The sequence below is a fragment of the Pseudorca crassidens genome, chromosome X (assembly GCF_039906515.1).
Source record: "Pseudorca crassidens isolate mPseCra1 chromosome X, mPseCra1.hap1, whole genome shotgun sequence".
Taxonomy (NCBI): domain Eukaryota; kingdom Metazoa; phylum Chordata; class Mammalia; order Artiodactyla; family Delphinidae; genus Pseudorca; species Pseudorca crassidens.
In genome coordinates, this window is record NC_090317.1 from 92,658,303 (window position 1) to 92,683,543 (window position 25,241).

A 25,241-nucleotide genomic window follows, 5' to 3' on the forward strand; every position below is an offset into this window, starting at 1 on the left:
CAATTCTCTTCTTAAAATGACCCCATTTTCACATATGTCTATATATTCCCTATTCCTTTTCCATGTGGTTGTCTGAGTGTATGGTTTTGAGTATATGTTTTGCATCTTAAAAATGGGTATCCTGTGATTGTAATATCTGTGTGTGATTTTTTTGGGTAAAAATAAGTTATCTCCATAGTTCTTTACACTGTAACCACTGAATACTGTTACATAAATTATCAGCTAACAAACATTACAGGTGAGGAGAGAGGTAGTAAATGGTCCAACTGATAAGTATATGAATTCCAATTATACACTAGAAGACTGAGGAAATCACCACTGGATGGGTCTGCATGTGCAGTGGGCCACTGTGAATCAGGTTTAAGCGAGGACTCAGTGTAACACCTGTACCCAGTAAGCCCCCACTCTTAACAGGAGGGCCATGGTGATGCTTTGCATATCTGGGTATTAATGTCAACTCAGAAAGCTGTGTCCAATAGTCCTAAAAATATTCCCTTTTCCCCAATGACCATAGTCACCCAGATAAATGGCCATAGGTTCCCTCGGAAAGGGACTAAGGTAAGTATTTTATGTTTGCTACAATGTTGTAGGGTTCTTCCTATAAGGGACATGGGCACCTCTCTAGACAATTGGTTCCAGATCTAAAATTAGGCTCAGGTCTGGGAACTCAGCAAGGGACCCTCACTTTTTAATGAAGCATTTGCCCTCAGACTTCTCTCTTTGAATCTTGCCTTTTTTTTTTTTTATTTTTCGCCGTACCAGCTGGCTTGCAGGATCTTAGTTCTCTGACCAGGGATCGAACTCGAGCCCCCTGCAATGGAAACGCGGAGTCCAGTGGTTAGTCCCTGGTTAGGCCAGGGAATTCCCAAATCTTGCCCTTTTCTGATTGTAATATTAAACTGCAATTCTGTTGGTGCCCATCAATCTTACTCCTAGGGATGCCAGGCTCATCATATATTCATTACAACCAAGGAAAGAATTAATGAGCTTGAGAGAAAGTGTTTAGGCTTGTACCATTCAATATGGTTTTGGCGTTTTATAAATGCCCTTTAACAGACTGAGGAAGTTCCTTTCTATTCCTAGTTTATTAAGGGATTTTTTAAAATCATGAACATATATTAATTTTGCCATATTATTTTCCTGTAACCATTGAGATGATCATATGCTTTTGCCTTTATTCTGTTAATATATTTAATTAAATTGAATTCTGAATGTTAACCTTGCATTCATTTTCAAATATTATTGGATTCCATTTGCTAAATATTTTGTCAAGGGTTTGTACATCAATATTCATGAGATTTATTGGTCTGTACTTTTCTTTCCCTTTAATTTCTTGGTCAGGTGTCAGGGTAATGCTGGTCTAAAAAACTTGCTGGGAATTATTTCCTCCTTATTTTCCTAAAGGGTTTGTATAGGATTGATATTATATCATTATAAATATTGGAGGACAATCTCCATGAGACCATTCTCACTTGCCTGGTAGAGCTGAAGGCCACTAGCAAAGCTTTTTTTTTTGTCCATCCCAACTCCAGTAAACCAGGTAGGATAATTTCCCTGAGGTTAAAGACTCTGTGTTTCAGACTTCGAGGGCCCACAGTATGCCAAGTAAAGAGGAAACATCACCCCTCCATCTGCTTGTCTTCTGATGAACACACAAATGCCCAAGAGATGGGAAAGTCCCAACAGCTTCCAGAAAGGAGAGGGAGGAGGAAGGAGACAAGGCTGGGCACGTCTCCCCAGCCACCCAGATGCTGGAAGGTGGAGACGGGATCTACAGAACAGCAGTGGCTGCCTCTGTCTGAACCCCAAGAACAAGGGGCTGCAGAGGGGCAGCAGGTGGGGCATCGTGTGGCTATCACAGCAGCTCATTCCATCAGACCCGAATTGTGTCCCCAAGTCTGGGGTTTCTGAGAAGAACTCCTGGGCGCGCCCCCAAGGCCAAGCTCTCCCTGACCCACCAGGTCCCCTTGCCCTGGCCCAACTGGCCCGGCACGGGCTCACCTGGACACCTCCGTGTTGGGCTTTCTCCAGCTGCCATCCTGGCCTCCTCTTCTCCTTGTCCCAACCTGAAGGTCCTACCTGGTTGGGCCACGAGGAATCCTGTTAAGGGGAAATGACAGAGGACTTTCTAATTGACACATGAGGCATTCCGGAACCGAGGCCCACCCTTGCAGGGCAGAGATGGTCTGACCTCGGTGACTGCCCCGTGAGCCCAGCTAGTGGGCCCTCAGTGCAGACCATCCACAGAGAAGGTGAGAGCACAGACATCCCGTGCAGGGTGCAAACGCCATTATGGATTCTTGACCCTGAGCCTGAGGCCCGATTCATTCAGGGCCCAGACGCCCCTGAGCTGCAGCAGCCGACAGAGAGGGAGCCCCGGGGGGTGCGTTCCAGTCACCCTGTGAAGGGTCCCTCACCCACGGAGACAAGGTGGCTGTAGTTCTCCAGCATGACATCCTTGCAGAGGTTCTTCTGAGTGGCGTCCAGCTGCTGCCACTCCTCCAGGGTGAAGTCCACAAACACATCCCTGAAGGTCAACATTTCCTGCAACAGCACACTCCTCCTTAGCCCACTGTCAAAACAAGGTGGGCAGTGGGGGGGGGCACTGGCATCTAGAGGGTAGAGGCCATCGATGTTGCTAAATATCCTCCAATGCACATGGCAGCCCTCCACAACACAGCATTATCTTGCCCAAAGGTCAAGAGGGCAGGGGTGAGAAAACCCGGGGTTGAGCAGTGAAATGGAATGATCATGAAAAGGACTAGAATGTGCTGTAATATGCGAAAAGAAGAAAAGAAAAAGGGATTCATATCAAGATAGATAAATAGGCACACATGATTTTCGGAAGAATGCATGAAAAAATGAAGGAGACACAAATACAGGGTGAGAGGGAAAATTATTTTTCACCTTTTGATGAACAAAGTTTTGTTTGAATTTTTTGCCATATGCACAGAGTACTTTTTAAAAGACTCAATTCAACTTATTAATGCTCTATTCAGAACATGTTTTTAGAATTTTGGCATCCATATTCTTAAGTGAAAGTGGTCTTTCACTTTTTGCTTTCTTGTAGTATCTTCCTTGAATTTAAGTTAACTGGCATCATAACATGTACTGGATTCCTTTTCACCTTTTAACAGCCTGGAAAAGTTGAACACAGAAATTATCTGCTCTTTAAAATTTTGTGAAAGCAGCAATTAGTCCAGGATTTGGAAGAGCAAATTTAAAGTGTGAACACCTTTGATTCAAAAATCCTACTTCCAGGTGTATTCTCCATAAATACCTGTACTAATGGGCCAAGAGATACATAGAAAGTTGTTCATGAGGCACTGTATATAATAGAAAAGAAAATTAAAAATCTAAGTGTCCATTTGTAGAGAAATAGTTAAATGATACTTCTATACCATGAAATAGGAACTGAACTAATCTTTATGTACTGATGAGGAACAAAACCCAGAATATAATCAGGTGGGAAAAGCAAGATGGGTATGGGAGTGTGATGGCACTTGTGCAAAAACACATGTTACATATATGTCTATTTTTAGTTAAATTGATGTAAATGCATCTACAGCACCTTATCACCAAATTGTTAACAGTGGGCATCTGCGAGGAAGATGTGGTACTGGGGAGAGAAGAAGTAGGGATCTTTTGGATGCTGTTTTTATGCATATTGGAACATGAGACATGGATTTACTTTCATTATTTCAAACATAATGAAAAAGCAAAAAGTGAACTGAAAGTGAAAAAAGAGAAAAAGCAAGATGAGTCTATGTATTTAAACAATCTTCTCTGAGAAGGAAAAGAAAAAAAAGAAGAGCAGTCCCAAGAGTAAGAAGTAGATTTGAAAAGTCTTTTCCTTTCTATCTTGTTCCTTTTTTTTTTCTCTTTTTTTTTGGTGGGGAGGGGAAGGATTGGAGAATCTGAGGTGGATGACAGGTTGAACAGAAAACAGCCAGAGCTAAGTGGACTAATAGATTTTTCAAGGCTGGAATATAATTTCCTAATTGCTGCCTCAAATTCACTGGAAACAAAGTAGGGGGTAAATTAGGAACTCACCTGGGACACGGCCATGTGGCTCTGCCCTGACAAAGGATGGAGATCTAGGAAGGCAGAATTAGGGGGGTCGAGATCAGTGCATACAGCCATGAGACCACCATCACCAGCTTAATAACAATCACTCTTGCCGCACACAGGGGATGATCTGGACACGTGGCCTGGTAGCTCCAGCCTGTTCCCCTGGGACACGGCTAAGATCCTGTGGGTTTTCCACGTCAATTTATTTTCTCTTCCTGGACAGATTTATGACTTGTGTTTAAAGACATCTCCTCGGAAGCCATTAACAACCTGACATCTCCTTTCTCTCAGGAATTCTATGCCTGGAAATTTATCGTAAAAAGGCAATCATAAATAAGCACAGGCTACAAGGATGTTAACTGTAGGTGTTTCCACCATTCAACAATTTGGAAGCAACTAAACCTCCAGCAAAGGGGACTCAGATCAAAAATTAGACACACAACATGGGAAATACCGCATGGGCTTTAAAAATGCAATGCAATCCTGTTCTCATTTCTTAACGTATTTAAAAGTAGGTTACCAGAAAGCAAGTGTAGTGCGATCCCCTTTGTTAAGCAATATGTATTTATTGAGGAAGAGCAGTCCAGAAGAGCATTTATGAAAACGTTGACACTGCTTACATTCCAGTGGTAATTCCACCTTTCCTCTTTTATTTACTTGCATTTTTTTCATTTTTCACAATATCATTTACTAGTAAAATAGAAAGGAGAAATTATTACAAATCACCTCTTAACACACTGAGCCCTGGAGGTGATAGACCCTGAGCAAAGTCTGGAGGACAGGGACAGCTTGCTGTGGTTTGGAGGAAGGAGACAAACCAGAGCTGAGCGCAGGGCAGAAGGGAGGGGCGAGGAGGGAGGAGAGGCGGGGGGTAGAGGGAGGTTAAGGGCCAGGCATTGGTCACTTCCACATGGAGCTGGAAACCACCGACCTTGCGCCAGGCTCCTTCGGACCTACAGTGGGCCACTGCCACCCTGTTCCCGCCCCAATACTTCCTTATTTCCAATTATGTCCATTTGATCGCCATGCTCTCCCTTATTTGGCGGTGTTCAAAACACAGTTTCAGCAAGGAGCTTTTGTTAACCATTGCTACTGTAGCAATCCTTGCCTTAGGATCAGGACAACAGGGCTCAGCAAGATGCAGCTTAATGAGTCACTTCCCAGACCCAGTTACTAGCATCAAAATGAGAGGCAGCAGAGCTAGGTGATGGCCTACCTAGAGACCACGCTGAAAGGTCACAGACACACAGAAACCAAAGACACCTCTTGGGTCATCTAGTCAGGGTAGAGGAGATTCAACAGAAAAGGAAAGAAGCAGCTCTATCCAGAACATGCCATCGTGCGAGTAATATGCTCTGAAGTTTATTTATTTTTTTAATACATAGAGATAACACAAAAGACAAAATAATTGAGTGAGCGGGAAGTATTGACAAGAGGAGGAATCTAACAACAGGCGGAAAAAGTCAGATTTGGAAGAGCCTCAGAGAAATAAGAAAACAGAAACCTGTGTGAAATGGACACTGTTTAACCACAAAGTGAGGGCAGACAAGGGCATGGTGGTACTTGGCCTGGTGGAGCTGAAGGCCACTAGCAAAGCCTTTTTTTTTTTGTCCATCCCAACTCCAGTAATCCAGGTAGGATAATTTCCCTGAGGTTAAAGACTCTGTGTTTCAGACTTCGAGGGCCCACAGTATGCCAAGTAAAGAGGAAACATCACCCCTCCATCTGCTTGTCTTCTGATGAACACACAAATGCCCAAGAGATGGGAAAGTCCCAACAGCTTCCAGAAAGGAGAGGGAGGAAGAAGGAGACAAGGCTGGGCACGTCTCCCTAGCCACCCAGATGCTGGAAGGTGGAGACGGGATCTACAGAACAGCAGTGGCTGCCTCTGTCTGAACCCCAAGAACAAGAGGCTGCAGAGGGGCAGCAGGTGGGGCATCGTGTGGCTATCACAGCAGCTCGTTCCATCAGACCCGAATTGTGTCCCCAAGTCTGGGGTTTCTGAGAAGAACTCCTGGGCGCGCCCCCAAGGCCAAGCTCTCCCTGACCCACCAGGTCCCCTTGCCCTGGCCCAACTGGCCCGGCACGGGCTCACCTGGACACCTCCGTGTTGGGCTTTCTCCAGCTGCCATCCTGGCCTCCTCTTCTCCTTGTCCCAACCTGAAGGTCCTACCTGGTTGGGCCACGAGGAATCCTGTTAAGGGGAAATGACAGAGGACTTTCTAATTGACACATGAGGCATTCCGGAACCGAGGCCCACCCTTGCAGGGCAGAGATGGTCTGGCCTCGGTGACTGCCCCGTGAGCCCAGCTAGTGGGCCCTCAGTGAAGACCATCCACAGAGAAGGTGAGAGCACAGACATCCCGTGCAGGGTGCAAACGCCATTATGGATTCTTGACCCTGAGCCTGAGGCCCAATTCATTCAGGGCCCAGACGCCCCTGAGCTGCAGCAGCCGACAGAGAGGGAGCCCCGGGGGGTGCGTTCCAGTCACCCTGTGAAGGGTCCCTCACCCACGGAGACAAGGTGGCTGTAGTTCTCCAGCATGACATCCTTGCAGAGGTTCTTCTGAGTGGCGTCCAGCTGCTGCCACTCCTCCAGGGTGAAGTCCACAAACACATCCCTGAAGGTCAACGTTTCCTGCAACAGCACACTCTTCTTTAGCCCAGTGATGGGCTTGCAGACGGAGACAGTATGTTACATCAAGTGCCCACTGTGTGCCCATCCTATGTCCTTCACACGTAGAAAGATTTCAGTCCTCCCCACCACCCAGGAGAACCCTGACAGATGAGGACAGGAAGGCTCACAGAGTGTGAGGTCACCTGCTCAGGATCACACAGGTAGGAATTAAGGATTAAAGTCCATTCAGTCTGGTTTCCGCATGCACTTTTTAGACACTGCATTGCCTTTCTCTACGTAATTGTTCTTATGCTATTCACCATCCACAATTTGACACAGTATAGTATATAGGGTGCTTATGTAACTAAAATTATTTTAAACTCTATGGGGAAAGAGATCGAGTGTTAGAAATATTTTACCCTGGAAATTCATTCTTCCAACACATATTTATTGACTGGAGAGCAAGCTGATAAGTTCTAAGGATGTAAAGGTTAATAAAAACAAACACCTCCTGAATTGAAGGAGCTACATACAGTCTAGTAGAGGGAGAAAAACAACACTTACAAACTCATACATGAAAGGGTGGGAGGAAAGGAAGGAGGCAATGGCAGAGGTAGGGCAGGGAACCCAGAAGAGGAAGAAGTCAGTTCTGCTTAGGGCTGACAGAGAAGGCTTTGAAGGGGATGTAGATCTAGAAGAAACAGTTCGAAACACAGCTACTCAATCATGACCAACAGTGCTGATTATCCAATCAATCATGAGTCAAAGAACAGGACTATATCTGGCCTGGTCAGCAGATTGAGGTAAAAAAGGAAAGGTCTGTACTTGATCTTATCACCACCAAATAAGAATTTACTTCTCTAAGTGCCTGGATTCCTATCAGAGAGCAATAATCCACCTATTTACATTCTGGATTCCATCCTGTCCCACCCACACTTGGTGGCCTTAAATTCAAGGAGACATTTTGCACCCACAAGGCCCCCATGGGCCATATGTGGCACCAGTTTACTCAGCTTTGCAGAGGGAGACAGGAAACAGTGGGCCAAAGGGCAGTGACGCCAGCAAGAGGAGTTCTCAGTACAATCCAGTAGCTCAACCTGCCCCTGCCCACCTGAGGTGCCCGGGAACAGGGCCACACTGGCAAGTGCAGGCAGTATCTGGCTTGGAAGCCAGAAGCTGCTCCATGTACCAGTATCTCTTGTAACAGGCCCCTGAGCACATCTTCCAAGGTCCTGGCAAAGGACATGCCCAGTTATGAGAGTTACACTGGACTCAGGAAAACCCAAATCGGTGGCTTCCTATCAGCAATTTTCAGTTATTCACAGTCCTCCCAGTCCAGGTGCAGTTTGTTTACCAATCAAGAGTCATTGTGGCTTTTACATCCGGGAAGCTTCGAGTTTAGGTTAAGGAAGCTGAACTAATTGTTCCAGTGGATGATGGAAACTGTAACAAGGTATCAAGAAATCCAAAGTGATATGAGTGAAGTCTTATTTAGCATCCTGCAGTACACTGCTAAACGTGATCTTAAATCTCAAGTGTGGTATTTAAATGGAGAATAAATGAGTGCTTCCTTGCTATATAAATAAAATGCTTGATTTGTACAGATTAAAAAGAAAAGAGTCATTTTGATCCTAAGTAACAACGCCTGGTAATACAGCTGTCATTCCACCATTATTGGGTTTCCAGGGACACAAAGCTAAAACCAGGTTAACTCAAGGTCAGATTTCCCTAATGAGGAGGAAGAATTTTATTCATGCTATACTTAGTGTTATGCTTCAGTAATGACAATGAAGAAAGTTAAAAACCCCTAACAGATCCTACACACACAGGGTCAGAATTTAGTTCAGAATGAAAGTATCTCAAATCGCTGTAGAAAAGAAGTCATTAGCAAAATCTGGCTAGGTATTTATGCAGGGAAAAAGCATACCATAAAGCTGCATTAGCTATCTCACTCCGAACTCCAAAATAAATTACAGATATGTCAGAGATTTAAATGTGTGCAGGATGACCATAAAATTACTAGTTGAAAGTTTTTATAATTCTAGAGTGGCGAAAGTCTTTCTAAGCCATCCCCAAATTCAGAAGACATATAGCTAAAGACTGGCAAACTTGATTACCTAGACATTAGAAATTTCTAAATAGCAGAAAGAAAATAATTTTTTAAATTCTCAAACATCAGTATCAAAGTGGTAAAAATATTTGTAAGCTACATAACAATGATCTAATTTCCTTCATACACTAAAATTCTAACAAATCTTTAAGAAAGAGACCACAATCTAATAGAGTATAACTGGAGGAATGTGGAATAAATTTATAATAGTATACCATTTATCACCCTTCAGATTCTTTTTCTTCTTGAGATATAATTAACATATAACATTGTGTAAGTTTAAGATGTACAATGTGTTGATTTGATACATTTATATTTTGCAGTATGATTACCAACAGTCCAGTAGCATTAGCTAACACCTCTATCACGTCACACAATTATCATTTCTTTTTTGTAGTGAGAACAATTAAGATCTAGTCTCTCGGCAACTTTGAAGTTTATAATACAGTACTGTTGACTATAATCACTATGCTGGGCATTAGATCTCCAGGATTTATTTATACCCTTCAGCTTCTTAAACATTCAACAGGTTGATAATACCTACTGCAGTCAAGTGTGTAGAAAAACACCAAAGAAGTTATAAACTATTTATTGCCTTCGGGGGGAGGGGGTGGAGCAACAGGTTAATATACATCAAAATGTATATTGTAAATACTCTTTAATGCAGCAGTGCCCTTTCTAGGATTGTTACCCTAGACTTTTTGATGTCAGTTAAGAAAAGACAACTCAATAAAATAGACAAAAGATTCATAGCAACAAAAATATAAGCATAAACATACAAATAGATTATAAACCTCATTAAAGTTCAAATACATGCTAATTAAACAGTAAGATACTGTCTTTTACCTATAAGGTTGGTAAACATTCAAATGATAGAGAAGAGCCACTGTTCACGAGCGGCTCACTGTTCATGAGCTACTGTTCCTCATATAGGAACATGAATACTCTCATAGAAGGCTGGTTGACAGGTAGTTTGGCAGTACCTATTACATTTTTTCTCATATTTTAACCAGGACTCTATCCTACTGAAATATTTATATGGGCATAAGGATGGTCAAGGCAGCATTATTTGTATTAGCAAAAAATAAGGGGAGATGACCCTCAATGTCCTGTGTTCCTGGGAATCTAATAATGGTGGCATGACAGCTATATCACCAGGCAACATTGATTCTGATAAGAATGAACCCTGATAGTCAACAAGCTGCATCTGGACTGGTGGATGACAGAGTGGTTAAATAAATTGTTATGGCTATACTCTAAAACGGCCATTATAAAAATTGGCTGACATGAAAGGATGTCTGATATATTTTTGTTAAATGAAAAAAAGCAGAGTATGCATAGTAGTAGCATATTTTCATTAAAAATAACCCGTGCAAAAATTTTGGGTTTTTTTGTACACACACACACACACACACACACACACACACTTCCACCTGGAAGACAAACAGTTAGTAGAAGGGCCAAGACTGGTTTCATTTGTTGGAATGCAACAGAAAAGGAGGAATAAAAATGAGCCATAAGGAAAAGGTAAACATCTTCCCTTACGGCATCACCCACTTTTTTTTTGGATTGTCTGTACTATCTTTCTATTTTTCTATCACATTTTTGGTCTTTTTTGTATCATCAGTTTGCATTTTCTGTATATAAATCCTCTGTGTACCATATGCACCGCCTTTCAGCCTCAAATGTCTTTTGACTGTACAGATTTTAACATTTTAATGCAGTCTAATCTGACAGTCTTTCTCTGTATGGTTTCTGGGTTTTGTATTTCATTAAAAATATTTCTTGCATTGAGCAAGGTTACAGAAATATCCTCTTAAATTTTCATCTAATTTCTCAAATATATATGTAGTTCTTTAATCAATCTGGCATTTTACTTTCCTATGATGTAGAAGAGTCTAGCTTTGTTTCCATCCAGATGGAAACTCAGTTGTGCCACCATCATTCATTAACCACTCCTTTTCCCATAACTGAAATGACATTTTTATAATCTTGACTCACAAAAGCCTTTTGAAGCAATACATGAAATCTGGAAGCCACTAAAGATTGTGAAATTAGATCACATTTTAAAAATTTAAGTGTCTACTCTCCAAGATATGTAAACCCAGTCAAATGAGAAACCATGAAAAAATATTTACAACATACATGATAGAGGTCTAATTTACTTATTAAGTTAACATAAAGAGCTAGCAATCAGCAATCAAAGTAATTCCACACCCAAGAGAAAAATGTGCAAACAACTTAGAATAATCATCTGAAAGGAAAAAGTGCAAATGACATTTAAAAATATGAACAGACACTCAATTCAAGAAATGCAAATTAAAATGCACCACTCTTTTTTCCCCTCACAATGGCAAAAATCACTGTGATTGCCTGTTTATGGGAAAAGGCATCATACTGCTGCTAGGAGTACAAACTGCTACGTGCTATTTGGAGGGCAATTTGACAATCTTAAATCAAAATTCAAAATGTCTGTAACCACTGACCTAGAAATGTCACTTCTAGAAAGATATACTCATATGCATACAACTGGAATGTACATGGATATTCACTGCTATGTTGTTTATGGTAGCAAAAGCCTAGAAATATCCTAAATATACATCACTAGTAGAAAGGTAAATAATAAATGGCATTTCCATCCAGTAGAATATCAAGTGGCTATTTTTGTAAATAAGGTAGACCACTGGTTTGAAACCTTGTGTAATTTTGTCCCCCAGGAGACACTTGGCAATGTCGGGAGACATTCTGGTTGTCAAAACTGGGGGAGGGAGTGCTACTGGCATCTAGCGGATAGAGGCCAGGGATGCTGCTATACATGGTAAAATGCACAGGACCGTCCCAAACAACAAAGAATAATCTGGCCCAAAATGGCAAGAGTGCCACAGTTCAGAATCCCTGGGATAAGCTATGTACAACTGCAATGGAACGATCATTAAGACAAGGACCACAATGTGCTTTAATTTGCAAAACAAATTTTTTAAGAGATTCATATATCTAGATAGAGATGCATACATTATCTCTGGAAGAATGTATGAAACACTGAAGGAGACATGGGGACAGAGTGAGAGAGAGAATTACTTTTTACCTTTTCTTGAACAAAGCTTTTGCTTGAAATTTTTACCCTGTGCATGCATTACTTTAAAAAATGTGTAATTCAATTTATTACTGTTCTATGCAGAATATTTTTAAATTTTGGGAATTCATATTCTTAAGCAAAGCTGGTCTATAATTTTCTTTTTTGTAGTATCTTCATCAAATTTTTTTTTTTGGCGGTATGCGGGCCTCTCACTGTTGTGGCCTCTCCTGTTGTGGAGCACAGGCTCCGGACGCGCAGGCTCAGTGGCCATGGCTCACGGGCCCAGCTGCTCCGCGGCATGTGGGATCTTCCCGGACCGGGGCACGAACCCGTGTCCCCTGCATCGGCAGGCAGACTCTCAACCACTGCGCCACCAGGGAAGCCCTCTTCATCAAATTTAAGTGGCTTCATAAAATGAATTGGGTGCCTTTTCATCTTACATTTAAATTTGTACTCCCAAATCCTTCATAATTACTACTTTCATTAATTTTCGAAGACCAGATAATTTCTGTGATCCAATTTTCGAGGCTTTTATTCAGCAATCTGATTTCCATGTGAACACTCCACAACACTTATACTACTGAGCTTATAGGTATATAGAAAGCTGTTCATGAGGCACTGTTTATAATAGTAAAAAAAAATGAATAAAAACCCCAATATCTACGAATAGAGAAATAGTTAAATGATACATCCATACCACGAAATAGGAACTGAAATAATCTTTATGTATTGATGAGAAACAACACCCAGGATATAATCATGTGGGGAAAGCAAGATGGGTATGGGAATGTGATGGCATTTGTGCAAAAACATGTTACACATACGTCTATTTTCACTTAATTACACTGATGTAAATGCATCTACAGTGCCTTATCACCAAAATGTTAACAGTGGGCATCTATGAGGAAAATTGAGGTACTGGGGGGAGAAGAAATACGGATGATTGGGCTATTATTTTTATATGCATTTTAAAACATTAAGCATCAATTTACTTTCATTATTTTCCCTAATTAAAAAGAAAAAAGTGAACTGGAAGAAAGGTAAGTCTATGTATGTAAACAATCTTCTCTTAGAAGGAAAAGAGGAAAAGATGAAGTGCAGTTCCAAAAGGGAAGTAGTTGGGGCTTCTGGGAAGATGGCGGAAGAGTAAGACGCGGAGATCACCTTCCTCCCCACAGATACACCAGAAATACATCTACACGTGGAACATCTCCTACAGAACACCTACTGAACGCTGGCAGAAGACCTCAGACCTCCCAAAAGTCAGGAAACCCCCCACGTACCTGGGTAGGGCAAAAGAAAAAGAATAAACAGAGACAAAAGGATAGGGACGGGACCTGGACCAGTGGGAGGGAGCTGTGAAGGAGGAAGGGTTTCCACACACTAGGAAGCCCCTTCGCGGGCGGAGACTGTGGGTGGCGGAGGGGGAAGGCTTCGGAGCCGTGGTGGAGAGCGCAGCCACAGGGGTGCGGAGGGCAAAGCAGAGAGATTTCCGCACAGAGGATCAGGGTCCACCGGCACTCATCAGCCCGAGAGGCTTGTCTACTCACCCGCCGGGGCAGGTGGGGCTGGGAGTTGAGGCTCAGGCTTCGGTCGGAGCACAGGGAGAGGGCTGGGGTTGGCGGCATGAACACAGCCTGCAGGGGGTTAGTGCACCACGGCTAGCCGGGAGGGAGTCCAGGGAAAAGTCTGGAGCTGCCGAAGAGGCAAGAGACTTTTTCTTCCCTCTTTGTTTCCTGGTGCGCCAGGAGAGGGGATTAAGAGCACTGCTTAAAGGAACTCCAGAGACGGGAGCGAGCCGCGGCTAAAAGCGCGGACCCCAGGGACGGGCATGAGACGCTAAGGCTGCTGCTGCCGCCACCACAAAGCCTGTGTGCGAGCTCAGGTTACTATCCACACCCCCTTTCGGGGGAGCCTGTGCAGCCCGCCACTGCCAGGGTCCCGGGATCCAGGGACAACTCCCCCGGGAGAACGCACAGCTCGCCTCAAGCTGGTGCAATGTCACGCCGGCCTCTGCTGCCGCAGGCTCGCCCCACACTCCGTGCCCCTTCCTCCCCCCCGGCCTGAGTGAGCCAGAGCCCCCGAATCAGCGTCTCCTTTAACCCCATCCTGTCTGAGCGAAGAACAGATGCCCTCCAGCGACCTACACGCAGAGGCAGGGCCAAATCCAAAGCTGAGCCCCTGGGAGCTGTGAGAACAAAGAAGAGAAAGGGAAATCTCTCCCAGCAGCCTCAGAAGCAGTGGATTAAAGCTCCACAATCAACTTGATATACCCTGCATCTGTGGAATACATGAATACACAACGAATCATCCCAAATTGAGGAGGTGGACTTTGAGAGCAAGATTTATGATTTTTTCCCCTTTTCCTCTTTTTGTGAGTGTGTATGTGTATGCTTCTGTGTGAGATTATGTCTGTATAGCTCTGCTTCCACCATTTGTCCTAGGGTTCTATCCGTCCATTTTTTTTTAACAATTATTTTATTTTAATAACTTTATTATATTTTATCTTACTTTTATTTTACTTTATCTTCTTTCTTTTTTTCCTTCCTTCCCTCCTTCTTCCCTTCCTTCCTCCCTCCCTCCCTCCTTTCTTTCTTTCTTTCTTCTTCTACTAATTCTTTCCTTCTACTTTTACTCCCTTTTATTCTGAGCCGGGTGGATGAAAGGCTCTTGGTGCTGCAGTCAGGAGTCAGTGCTGTGCCTCTGAGTTGGGAGAGCCAACTTCAGGTCACTGGTCCACAAGAGACCTCCCAGCTCCACATAATATCAAACGGCGAAAATCTCCCAGAGATCTCCATCTCAACACCAGCACTCAGCTTCACTCAACGACCAGCAAGTTACAGTGCTGGACATCCTATGCCAAACAACTAGCAAGACAGGAACACAACCCCACCCATTAGCAGAGAGGCTGCCTAAAATAATAAGTCCACAGACACCCCAAAACACACCACCAGATGTGGACCTGCCCACCAGAAGACAAGATCCAGCTTCATCCACCACAACACAGGCACTAGTCCCCTCCACCAGGAAGCCTACACAACCCACTGAACCAACCTTAGCCACTGGGGACAGACACCAAAAACAACGGGAACTACGAACCTGCAGCCTGCAAAAAGGAGACCCCAAACACAGTAAGATAAGCAAAATGAGAAGACAGAAAAACACACAGCACATGAAGGAGCAAGATAAAAACCCACATGATGTAACAAATGAAGAGGAAATAGGCAGTCTACCTGAAAAAGAATTCAGGATAATGATAGTAAAGATGATCCAAAATCTTGGAAATAGAATGGACAAAATGCAGGAAACATTTAACAAAGACCTAGAAGAACTAAAGAAGAAACAAACAATGATGAACAACACAATAAATGAAATGAAAAATACTCTAGATGGGATCAATAGCAGAATAACTGAGGCAGAAGAACGGATAAGTGACCTGGAAGATAAAATAGTGGAAATAACTACTGCAGAGCAGAATAAAGAAAAAAGAATGAAAAGAACTGAGGACAGTCTCAGAGACCTCTGGGACAACATTAAACGCACCAACATTCAAATTATGGGGGTTCCAGAAGAAGAAGAGAAAAAGAAAGGGACTGAGAAAATATTTGAAGAGATTATAGTTGAAAACTTCCCTAATATGGGAAAGGAAAGAGTTAATCAAGTCCAGGAAGCACAGAGACTCCCATACAGGATAAATCTAAGGAGAAATACGCCAAGACACATATTAATGAAACTGTCAAAAATTAAATACAAAGAAAACATATTAAAAGCAGCAAGGGAAAAACAACAAATAACACACAAGGGAATCCCCATAAGGTTAACAGCTGACCTTTCAGCAGAAACTCTGCAAGCCAGAAGGAACTGGCAGGACATATTTAAAGTGATGAAGGAGAAAACCTGCAACCAAGATTACTCTACCCAGCAAGGATCTCATTCAGATGTGATGGAGAAATTAAAACCTTAACAGACAAGCAAAAGCTGAGAGTTCAGCACCACCAAACCAGCTTTACAACAACTGCTAAAGGAACTTATGTAGGCAAGAAACACAAGAGAAGGAAAAGACCTACAATAACGAACCCAAAACAATTAAGAAAATGGGAATAGGAACATACACATTGATAATTACCTTAAATGTAAATGGACTAAATGCTCCCACCAAAAGACACAGATTGGCTGAACGGATGCAAAAACAAGGCGCATATATTTGCTGTCTACAAGACACCCACTTCAGACCTAGAGACACATACAGACTGAAAGTAAGGGGATGGAAAAAGATATTCCATGCAAACGGAAACCAAAAGAAAGCTGGAGTAGCAATTCTCATATGCGACAAAATAGACTTTAAAATAAAGAGTATTAGAAGAGACAAAGAAGGACACTACATAATGATCAAGGGATCGATCCAAGAAGAAGATATAACAATTGTAACTATTTATGCACCCAACATAGGAGCAGCTCAATACATAAGGCAAATACTAACAGCCATAAAAGGGGAAATCAACAGTAACACATTCATACTAGGGAACTTTAACACCCCACTTTCACCAATGGACAGATCATCCAAAATGAAAATAAATAAGGAAACACAAGCTTTAAATGATACATTAAACAAGATGGACTTAATTGATATTTATAGGACACTCCATCCAAAAACAACAGAATACACATTTTTCTCAAGTGCTCATGGAACATTCTCCAGGATAGATCATATCTTGGGTCACAAGTCAAGCCTTGGTAAATTTAAGAAAACTGAAATTGTTTCAAGTATCTTTTCCGACCACAACGCTATGAAACTAGATACCAATTACAGGAAAAGATCTATAAAAAATACAAACACATGGAGGCTAAACAATACACTACTTAATAATGAAGTGATCACTGAAGAAATCAAAGAGGAAATCAAAAAATACCTAGAAACAAATGACAATGGAGACACAACGAACCAAAATATACGGAATGCAGCAAAAGCAGTTCTTAGAGGGAAGTTTATAGCAATATAATCCTACCTTAAGAAACAGGAAACATCTCGAATAAACAACCTAACCTTGCACCTAAAGCAATTAGAGAAAGAAGAACAAAAAAACCCCAAAGTTAGCAGAAGGAAAGAAATCATAAAAATCAGATCAGAAATAAATGAAAAAGAAATGAAGGATACAATAGCAAAGATCAATAAAACTAAAAGCTGGTTCTTTGTGAAGATAAACAAAATTGATAAACCATTAGCCAGACTCATCAAGAAAAAAAGAGAGAAGACTCAAATCAATAGAATTAGAAATGAAAAAGGAGAAGTAACAACTGACACTGCAGAAATACAAAAGATCATGAGAGATTACTACAAGCAACTCTATGCCAATAAAATGGACAACCTGGAGGAAATGGACAAATTCTTAGAAATGCAGAACCTGCCGAGACTGAACCAGGAAGAAATAGAAAATATGAACAGACCAATCACAAGCACTGAAATTGAAACTGTGATTAAAAATCTTCCAACAAACAAAAGCCCAGGACCAGATGGCTTCACAGGCGAATTCTATCAAGCATTTAGAGAAGAGCTAACACATATCCTTCTCAAACTCATCCAAAATATAGCAGAGGGAGGAACACTCTCAAACTCATTCTACAAGGCCACCATCACCTTGATACCAAAATCAGACAAGGATGTCACAAAGAAAGAAAACTACAGGCCAATATCACTGATGAACATAGATGCAAAAATCCTCAACAAAATACTAGCAAACAGAATCTAACAGCACATTAAAAGGATTATACACCATGATCAAGTGGGGTTTATTCCAGGAATGCAAGTATTCTTTAATATACGCAAAACAATTAATGTGATAAACCATATTAACAAATTGAAGGAGTAAAACCATATGATCATCTCAACAGATGCAGAAAAAGCTTTTGACGAAATTCAACACCCATTTACGATAAAAACCCTCCAGAAAGTAGGCATAGAGGGAACTCTTCTCAACAAAAGAAAGGCCATATATGACAAACCCACAGCCAACATCGTCCTCAATTGTGAAAAACTGAAAGCATTTCCACTAAGATCAGGAACAAGACAAGGTTTCCCACGCTCACCACTCTTATTCAACATAGTTTTGGAAGTTTTAGCCACAGCAATCAGAGAAGAAAAGGAAATAAAAGGAATCCAAATCGGAAAAGAAGTAAAGCTGTCACTCTTTGCAGATGACATAATACTATACATAGAGAATCCTAAAGATGCTACCAGAAAACTACTAGAGCTAATCAATGAATTTGGTAAACTAGCAGGATACAAAATTAATGCACAGAAATCTCTGGCATTCCTATACACTAATGATGAAAAATCTGAAAATGAAATCAAGAAAATACTCCCATTTACCACTGCAAGGAAGAGAATACAATAGCTAGGAATAAACCTACCTCAGGAGACAAAAGACCTGTATGCAGAAAATTATAAGACACTGATGAAAGAAATTAAAGATGATACAAAGAAATGGAGAGATATACCATGTTCTTGGATTGGAAGAATCAACATTGTGAAAATGACTCTACTACCCAAAGCAATCTACAGATTCAATGCAATCCCTATCAAACTACCACTGGTATTTTTACAGAACTAGAACAAAAAATTTCACAACTTGTATGGAAACACAAAAGACCCCGAATAGCCAAAGCAATTTTGAGAACGAAAAACGGAGCTGGAGGAATCAGGCTTCCTGAATTCAGACTATACTACAAAGCTACAGTAATGAAGACAGTATGGTACTGGCACAAAAACAGAAATATAGATCAATGGAACAGGATAGAAAGCCCAGAGATAAACCCACGCACATATGGTCACCTTAGATTTGATAAAGGAGGCAGGAATGTACAGTGGAGAAAGGACAGCCTCTTCAATAAGTGGTGCTGGGAAAACTGGACAGGTACATGTAAAAGTATGAGATTAGATCACTCCCTAACACCATACACAAAAATAAGCTCAAAATGGATTAAAGACCTAAATGTAAGGCCAGAAACTATCAAACTCTTAGAGGAAAACATAGGCAGAACACTCTATGACATAAATCACAGCAAGATCCTTTCTGACCCACCTCCCAGAGGAATGGAAATGAAAACAAAAATAAACAAATGGGACCTAATGAAACTTCAAAGCTTTTGCACAGCAAAGGAAACCATAAACAAGACCAAAAGACAACCCTCAGAATGGGAGAAAATATTTGCAAATGAAGCAACTGACAAAGGATTGATCTCCAAAATTTATAAGCAGCTCATGCAGCTCAATAACAAGAAAACAAACAACCCAATCCAAAAATGGGCAGAAGACCTAAATACACATTTCTCCAAAGAAGATATACTGACTGCCAACAAACACATGAAAGAATGCTGAACTTCATTAATCATTAGAGAAACTGAAATCAAAACTACAATGAGATATCATGTCACACCGGTCAGAATGGCCATCATCAAAAAATCTAGAAACAATAAATGCTGGAGAGGGTGTGGAGAAAACGGAACCCTCTTGCACTGTTGGTGGGAATGTAAATTGATACAGCCACTATGGAGAACAGTATGGAGGTTACTTAAAAAAGTACAAGTAGAACTACCATATGACCCAGCAATCCCACTACTGGGCATATACCCTGAGAAAACCATAATTCAAAAAGAGTCATGTAACAAGATGTTCATTGCAGCTCTATTTACAATAGCCCGGAGATCGAAACAACCTACGTGTCCATCATCGGATGAATGGAAAAAGAAGATGTGGCACATATATACATTGGGATATTACTCAGCCATAAAAAGAAAAGAAATTGAGCTATTTGTAATGAGGTGGATAGACCCAGAGTCTGTCATACAGAGTGAAGTAAGTCAGAAAGAGAAAGACAAATACCATATGCTAACACATATATATGGAATTTAAGAAAAAAAAGCTCATGAAGAGCCTTGGGGTAAGACAGGAATAAAGACACAGAACTACTAGAAAATGGACTTGAGGATGTGGGGAGGGTGAAAGATAAGCTGTGACAAAGCGAGAGAGCGGCATGGACATATATACACTACCAAACGTAAGGTAGATAGCTAGCGGGAAGCAGCCACATAGCACAGGGAGATCAGCTCGGTGCTTTGTGACCGCCTGGAGCGGTGGGATAGGGAGGGTGGGAGGGAGGGAGACGTAAGAGGGAAGAGATATGGGAACATATGTATATGTATAACTGATTCACTTTGTTATAAAGCAGAAACTAACACACCATTGTAAAGCAATTATACTCCAATAAAGATGTAAAAAAAAAAAAGTTGAGAGGTGTCTTTCATTTTACCCTTTTTTTTTGGTGGGGAAGAGAAGGATTGGAGAAACCTGAGGTCGATGACAGGTTGAACAGAAAACAGCCAGAGCTAAGTGGACTAATAGATTTTTCAAGGCTGGAATATAATTTCCTAATTGCTGCCTCAAATTCACTGGAAACAAAGTAGGGGGTAAATTAGGAACTCACCTGGGACACGGCCATGTGGCTCCGCCCTGACAAAGGATGGAGATCTAGGAAGGCAGAATTAGGGGGGTCGAGATCAGTGCATACAGCCATGAGACCACCATCACCAGCTTAATAACAATCACTCTTGCCCCACAGCGGGGATGATCTGGACACGTGGCCTGGTAGCTCCAGCCTGTTCCCCTGGGACACGGCTAAGATCCTGTGGGTTTTCCACATGAATTTATTTTCTCTTCCTGTACAGATTTATGACTTGTGTTTAAAGACATCTCCTCGGAAGCCATTAACAACCTGACATCTCCTTTCTCTCAGGAATTCTATGCCTGGAAATTTATCGTAAAAAGGCAATCATAAATAAGCACAGGCTACAAGGATGTTAACTGTAGGTGTTTCCACCATTCAACAATTTGGAAGCAACTAAACCTCCAGCAAAGGGGACTCAGATCAAAAATTAGACACACAACATGGGAAATACTGCATGGGCTTTAAAAATGCAATGCAATCCTGTTCTCATTTCTTAACGTATTTAAAAGTAGGTTACCAGAAAGCAAGTGTAGTGTGATCCCCTTTGTTAAGCAATATGTATTTAGTGAGGAAGAGCAGTCCAGAAGAGCATTTATGAAAACGTTGAGAGTGCTTACCTTCCAGTGGTAACTCCACCTTTCCTCTTTTATTTACTTGCATTTTTTTCATTTTTCACAATATCATTTACTAGTAAAATAGAAAGGAGAAATTATTACAAATCACCTATTATCACACTAAGCCCTGGAGGTGATAGACCCTGAGCAAAGTCTGGAGGACAGGGACAGCTTGCTGTGGTTTGGGGGAAGGAGACAAACCAGAGCTGAGCACAGGACAGAAGGGAGGGGCGAGGAGGTAGGAAAGGAGGTGGGTAGAGTGAGGTTAACGGCCAGGCATTGGTCAGTTCCTCATGGAGCTGGAAACCACTGACCTTGCGCCAGGCTCCTTCGGCCCTTCAGTGGGCCACCGCCACCCTGTTCCCGCCCCAATACTTCCTTATTTCCAATTATGTCCATTTGATCGCCATGCTCTCCCTTATTTGGCGGTGTTCAAAACACAGTTTCAGCAAGGAGCTTTTGTTAACCATTGCTACTGTAGCAATCCCTGCCTTAGGATCAGGACAACAGGGCTCAGCAAGATGCAGCTTAATGAGTCACTTCCCAGACCCAGTTACTAGCATCAAAATGAGAGGCAGCAGAGCTAGGTGATGGCCTACCTAGAGACCACGCTGAAAGGTCACAGACACACAGAAACCAAAGACACCTCTTTGGTCATCTAGTCAGGGTAGAGGAGATTCAACATTTCTGCTACAGGTAAGTGGGTTGTGTATACTATGGGACTGACTCAAATCCAAAAATAGCCCAGGGGACTTCCCTGGCCGAACAGTGGGTAAGACTCTGTGCTTCCACCGCAGGGGGCGTGGGTTCCATCCCTGGTTGGGGAACTAAGATCCCGCATGCCGCGCGGGGCGGTCAAAAACAAAAAACAAACAAACAAAACAAAAATAGCCCATGGCACAAGAGGGAAATATAATGATGTGTGCACAAATGTGTCAGGAGTGGAGAAAGTCCCGTGAGGCAGGTGGTCAATCTTTCCAGCCTGATCCTGCCTTTGCAGGCACTACCGCAGGGCAGCGTCCCTCCATCCGTCTGTAACTTTCATCCCTCTCCTCCAATAGGGGTTCAACTGACCACCATCACACAGCTCTTGATGGTGGCTAGAAGTTGAGTCACCGAGTCAGCCTTGCTCTCTCTCAGCTGAAGGAAGGGACAGAGGGCACTGCAGGTCCAGTTCTTCTAGGACCTGCTATCCTGTGAGCCCCCTCCCTCTAACCAGAGCATCTGGGTCTGTCCTGTGAGCCTTCCCCCTCTGCCCCTGGGGTCTGGGCTGGCGCTCCTCTTCCAACTCCCCTCAGAGGAGCTATTTTATTTCTAAGGAGGCAGGACCCAAGGATTCAAAGACAAAGGTATCTTTGCTGGGACCATCACTTCAGGACTATGTCTCTGCCTCTGACCCGAGGAGCTCACCTCCTTCTGAGGCCTCAGACTGGGTCTTCTGTAGTCTAACTAAGGAAGCCCATGGCAGATCAGCTGGTGTCTGAAGCTGCTGAGCCGTGGGCTCACTTATGAACCCTGACCCTGGAAAGGCAATGACCACACAGGCGATGCAATTAGCAACCTCCATGATGGAGCGAAGTTGAGGAAAAGCCCAAAGTTTTCCTTGCCATCAGAAGGCACAGTGCCTCACTGTAGTTTTAAGAATTGACATTCAGTAAGAGCTCAATTACCGCCTGATAAGGTCTGGGCTCTGGAACGAAACTGACTGCCTGCTCTGCCGCTTTTATTCGTTTCATAAGAGGTCAGGGCCTACTGTGTGCCTGTTCTACTGTTCTACGGGTTCTACTGTTCTACGTGAACAAAACTTCAGAGTTCCGCCATCTTGCAGAGCCATACTCTTAGCAGGGGAGATACAGACAGTGAGCCAGCAAAGTGATAAATTTAGGGTGCGTTTGTTGGAAAGGCATAAGCGTTATGCCGAAAAAACGAAAAAAGAAAAAGGATCCCTCCACTTTACTGTGTGACTTTGGTTAGGTTTCCCAGCCTTTCTGTTCTTGCTTTCTCTGTAAAACAAAGAGCATCGTAGTACCTACTCACAGGGCTATTGTGAACAGACTACTGTGAAACACAGGGGTGCCCGGCATTTACTAGGCACTGAGGAAATGGTCGCTGAATGAATCAAGCAATGAACCAATCACTCGCTGACCCCCGTAGCCCCCCCTCCCCTCACCACCGCGGCCCTGTCACTCAACCCCCCAGGGGCGCGACCTCATTGCCCAAGGCTCCTCCGACCTCCCCATCCAGCCCATCCCCAACTCCGCCTCCCCTTACTCCACCGCCAGGAACCTGAGGTCTCAGGGCAGATAACAACCGGAAGCGTCAACTGGCACCGCCCTCGGGGTCAGCAGGGCACTTCCGCTCGCCGTCGCCCCGGGAGCCCGAGCGCTGTGCACAAGCAGGAGCGGGCTTTGGGGGCGGGGGTGCAACACAGCCAATGGGCAACACGGCGCCGTTCGGGGACAAAGGATTCTGACGTGGTTCCCTCTGAGGTTAGATGGAGCGACGAGAGCGTGCGAGCATTTTCCGCGACGAGTCGTATGAGAATCTGGGGAGGCGTGTCGGGCGGCGGGAGGCGAGCGGGCTCCGCGCGGACTGTCGTGGCGATCCGAGTCCGCCGCCTCCGAGGCCGAGGCCCGCTCTCCCAGTCCGTTCTCCCGCGCGGCCCGGCCTCCTTGTTGCTGTGCTCCCTGGGGAGTTCCCGCCCCTCCATCTTCCAAAGCACGCTCTCCTCTTTCTTTAGATCCTCAGAATAAGATACCGGTAGTCGTGCCTGATGCCTCCACGGCGGCACATGGGCGCGGCTATCTTGGGCGCGGGGTGGAGCCGTCGGAGCCGGACTCCGGTCTCAGGCCTGGGGTCGGGGAGCAGGGTTCAGGCTCAGTCGGGGAAGCAGCATGGAGGAGGGGCTGGGAGTTGTGCTGCAGGGCAGGCAGCATGCACAAATGAGGGGAAACCATGATGCCTGATTCTCCTGAAATAAATCGAGGAACTCCGGTTTCTGGGACCTTGGGGATCCTTGGAGAATCTGGGCTTTGCCGGTTGGAAAGCACAGCATAAAGTGGAGGGAGAGCTGTTTCTCTGACGATGCCAGCCAGTGGCAACATGGCCTGCTAAAAGTCCTGTAGTGCCCTTGAGGAAAGTTTTCTGTTCCCTGTCGGGGTCTGGGGAAAGAGGCCAAGGGTGTGCCGTGTGCTTGTGGTACCCGCCTGGTCACCAAGCAGAACTCCTTGGGCTGGTCAAGGCAGGGTCTGGGCTCAGTACACCCAATTCCTTCTGTGCTACAGCCAACAGGTGCCAGGCACTGTTGAGAGAAGCAAGTGACAAAAGCAGTCATGGAAGCCAACATACATTTATTTACTCTTCCATCTGAACATACTGCTTTCTCCCTGTCTTTCCCTTTCGCCTCTGAGGAGGTGGTGGCATGTGTGATATTCCCAGGTTGGTTGGATGAATCATTGCCCAGATCTACAACCTGGAGTTCTCCTGGGAAGTGACTCTGTCCCAGTCTTGTGTAGAAGTCCCGGGAGAAGAGTGTGTTTTCTGTCAGGCACGTGACTGGGGACTTGCCCCCCACTGTGATTCTTTGTACCTTCTTAAATGTTGGCCAGGTTTAGGGATGCTAACCTATTTATTTCCAGAAGAGAGGTGACCTGATAAGTTTTTCTGACACCACTGTCAGGAGGCAGGAGAAAGTTAATAGAGTTAGTATGACAGTGTCCTGAGGACAGTAGAGAAACCCCCAGCTGCAGAAAGACCTGGTCATTGGCCCTGGTCAGATGCTCCCCATATCCTGACTGCAGGAATGAGTGCTTTCTCAGAAAGAGAAGGGGCTGGCGAAGGGCGTGCAGTTGTTGCTCATGCCGTGCCAGCATGTCCTAGTGTGACTTGGGCATCCAGGAACCAAGAAACATGCCAAGGTGTTCTTCCAGCCCACACTCTGCCCAGCTGTTGGGATCTACCGATCCGTAGAAGAGAAGGCTTGCCTCCACCACTTACTGGCCCTTTGGGCCTCTTCTACATCATAGCTAAAGACCGCACATCCCAACGGGCTGTCAGGATTGTTTAAAGGAACATCTCTAGCGCCCCCAGCCCAGAATGTGTCCTAAGGCAGGCACCTGGTAAGTGGTGGTATTACCAAAGCAAGCTTGGGTCCACTCACCCACACCCCATAAAACTTATGTACTGACACCAGGTCGTGGTGAAGGAAAGTACAGCGTGTACTGCAGGGCACCAAGCAAGGAGTCCAGGCAAC

At 43.7% G+C, this 25,241-nt stretch overlaps 1 protein-coding gene and 1 long non-coding RNA gene across 14 annotated transcripts in view; one reads left to right on the plus strand and one right to left on the minus strand.

The window, feature by feature from the left end:
- Nucleotides 1-678: 678 nt before the first annotated feature.
- On the minus strand, nt 679-23,418 carry KRBOX4 (KRAB box domain containing 4). Of its 5 annotated transcripts, XM_067722831.1 has the most exons (9): nt 23,261-23,374; nt 20,993-21,062; nt 20,355-20,398; nt 6,583-6,709; nt 6,167-6,265; nt 4,054-4,097; nt 2,418-2,544; nt 2,002-2,100; nt 679-811 (listed from the first exon to the last, which is right to left on the minus strand). In XM_067722831.1, the coding sequence occupies exons 2-9, from the start codon at nt 21,042-21,044 to the stop codon at nt 744-746; spliced, it is 660 nt and encodes a 219-aa protein (XP_067578932.1). In that variant the 5' UTR covers nt 21,045-21,062; nt 23,261-23,374; the 3' UTR covers nt 679-743. The 5 variants fall into 5 exon arrangements, with proteins under 5 accessions (XP_067578932.1, XP_067578931.1, XP_067578930.1 ...); XM_067722830.1 differs by lacking the exon at nt 679-811 and having other exon boundaries at nt 1,857-2,100; nt 23,276-23,374; XM_067722829.1 differs by lacking the exon at nt 679-811 and having other exon boundaries at nt 1,857-2,100.
- Nucleotides 23,341-25,241, plus strand: part of LOC137216778 (uncharacterized) — a 124,526-nt gene continuing 122,625 nt past the window's right edge. For all 9 annotated transcript variants that reach the window (XR_010939846.1, XR_010939845.1, XR_010939849.1 and 6 more), the window contains exon 1: nt 23,341-23,478. This is a non-coding gene — a long non-coding RNA (uncharacterized lncRNA). The remainder of the gene's footprint in view (nt 23,479-25,241) is intronic.

Bases quoted from the DNA above. Each gene is read 5' to 3' on its own strand.
- KRBOX4 (XM_067722830.1), bottom strand. From the start codon at position 21,044: ATGAAAAAAATGCAAGTAAATAAAAGAGGAAAGGTGGAGTTACCACTG. The intron at 4,098-6,166 runs GTGAGCCCGTGC...CTGCCTTCCTAG, and splicing joins CCCAACACGGAGGTGTCCAG to ATCTCCATCCTTTGTCAGGG. The intron at 2,101-2,417 runs GTGAGGGACCCT...TCCCCTTAACAG, and splicing joins CAGCCACCTTGTCTCCGTGG to GATTCCTCGTGGCCCAACCA.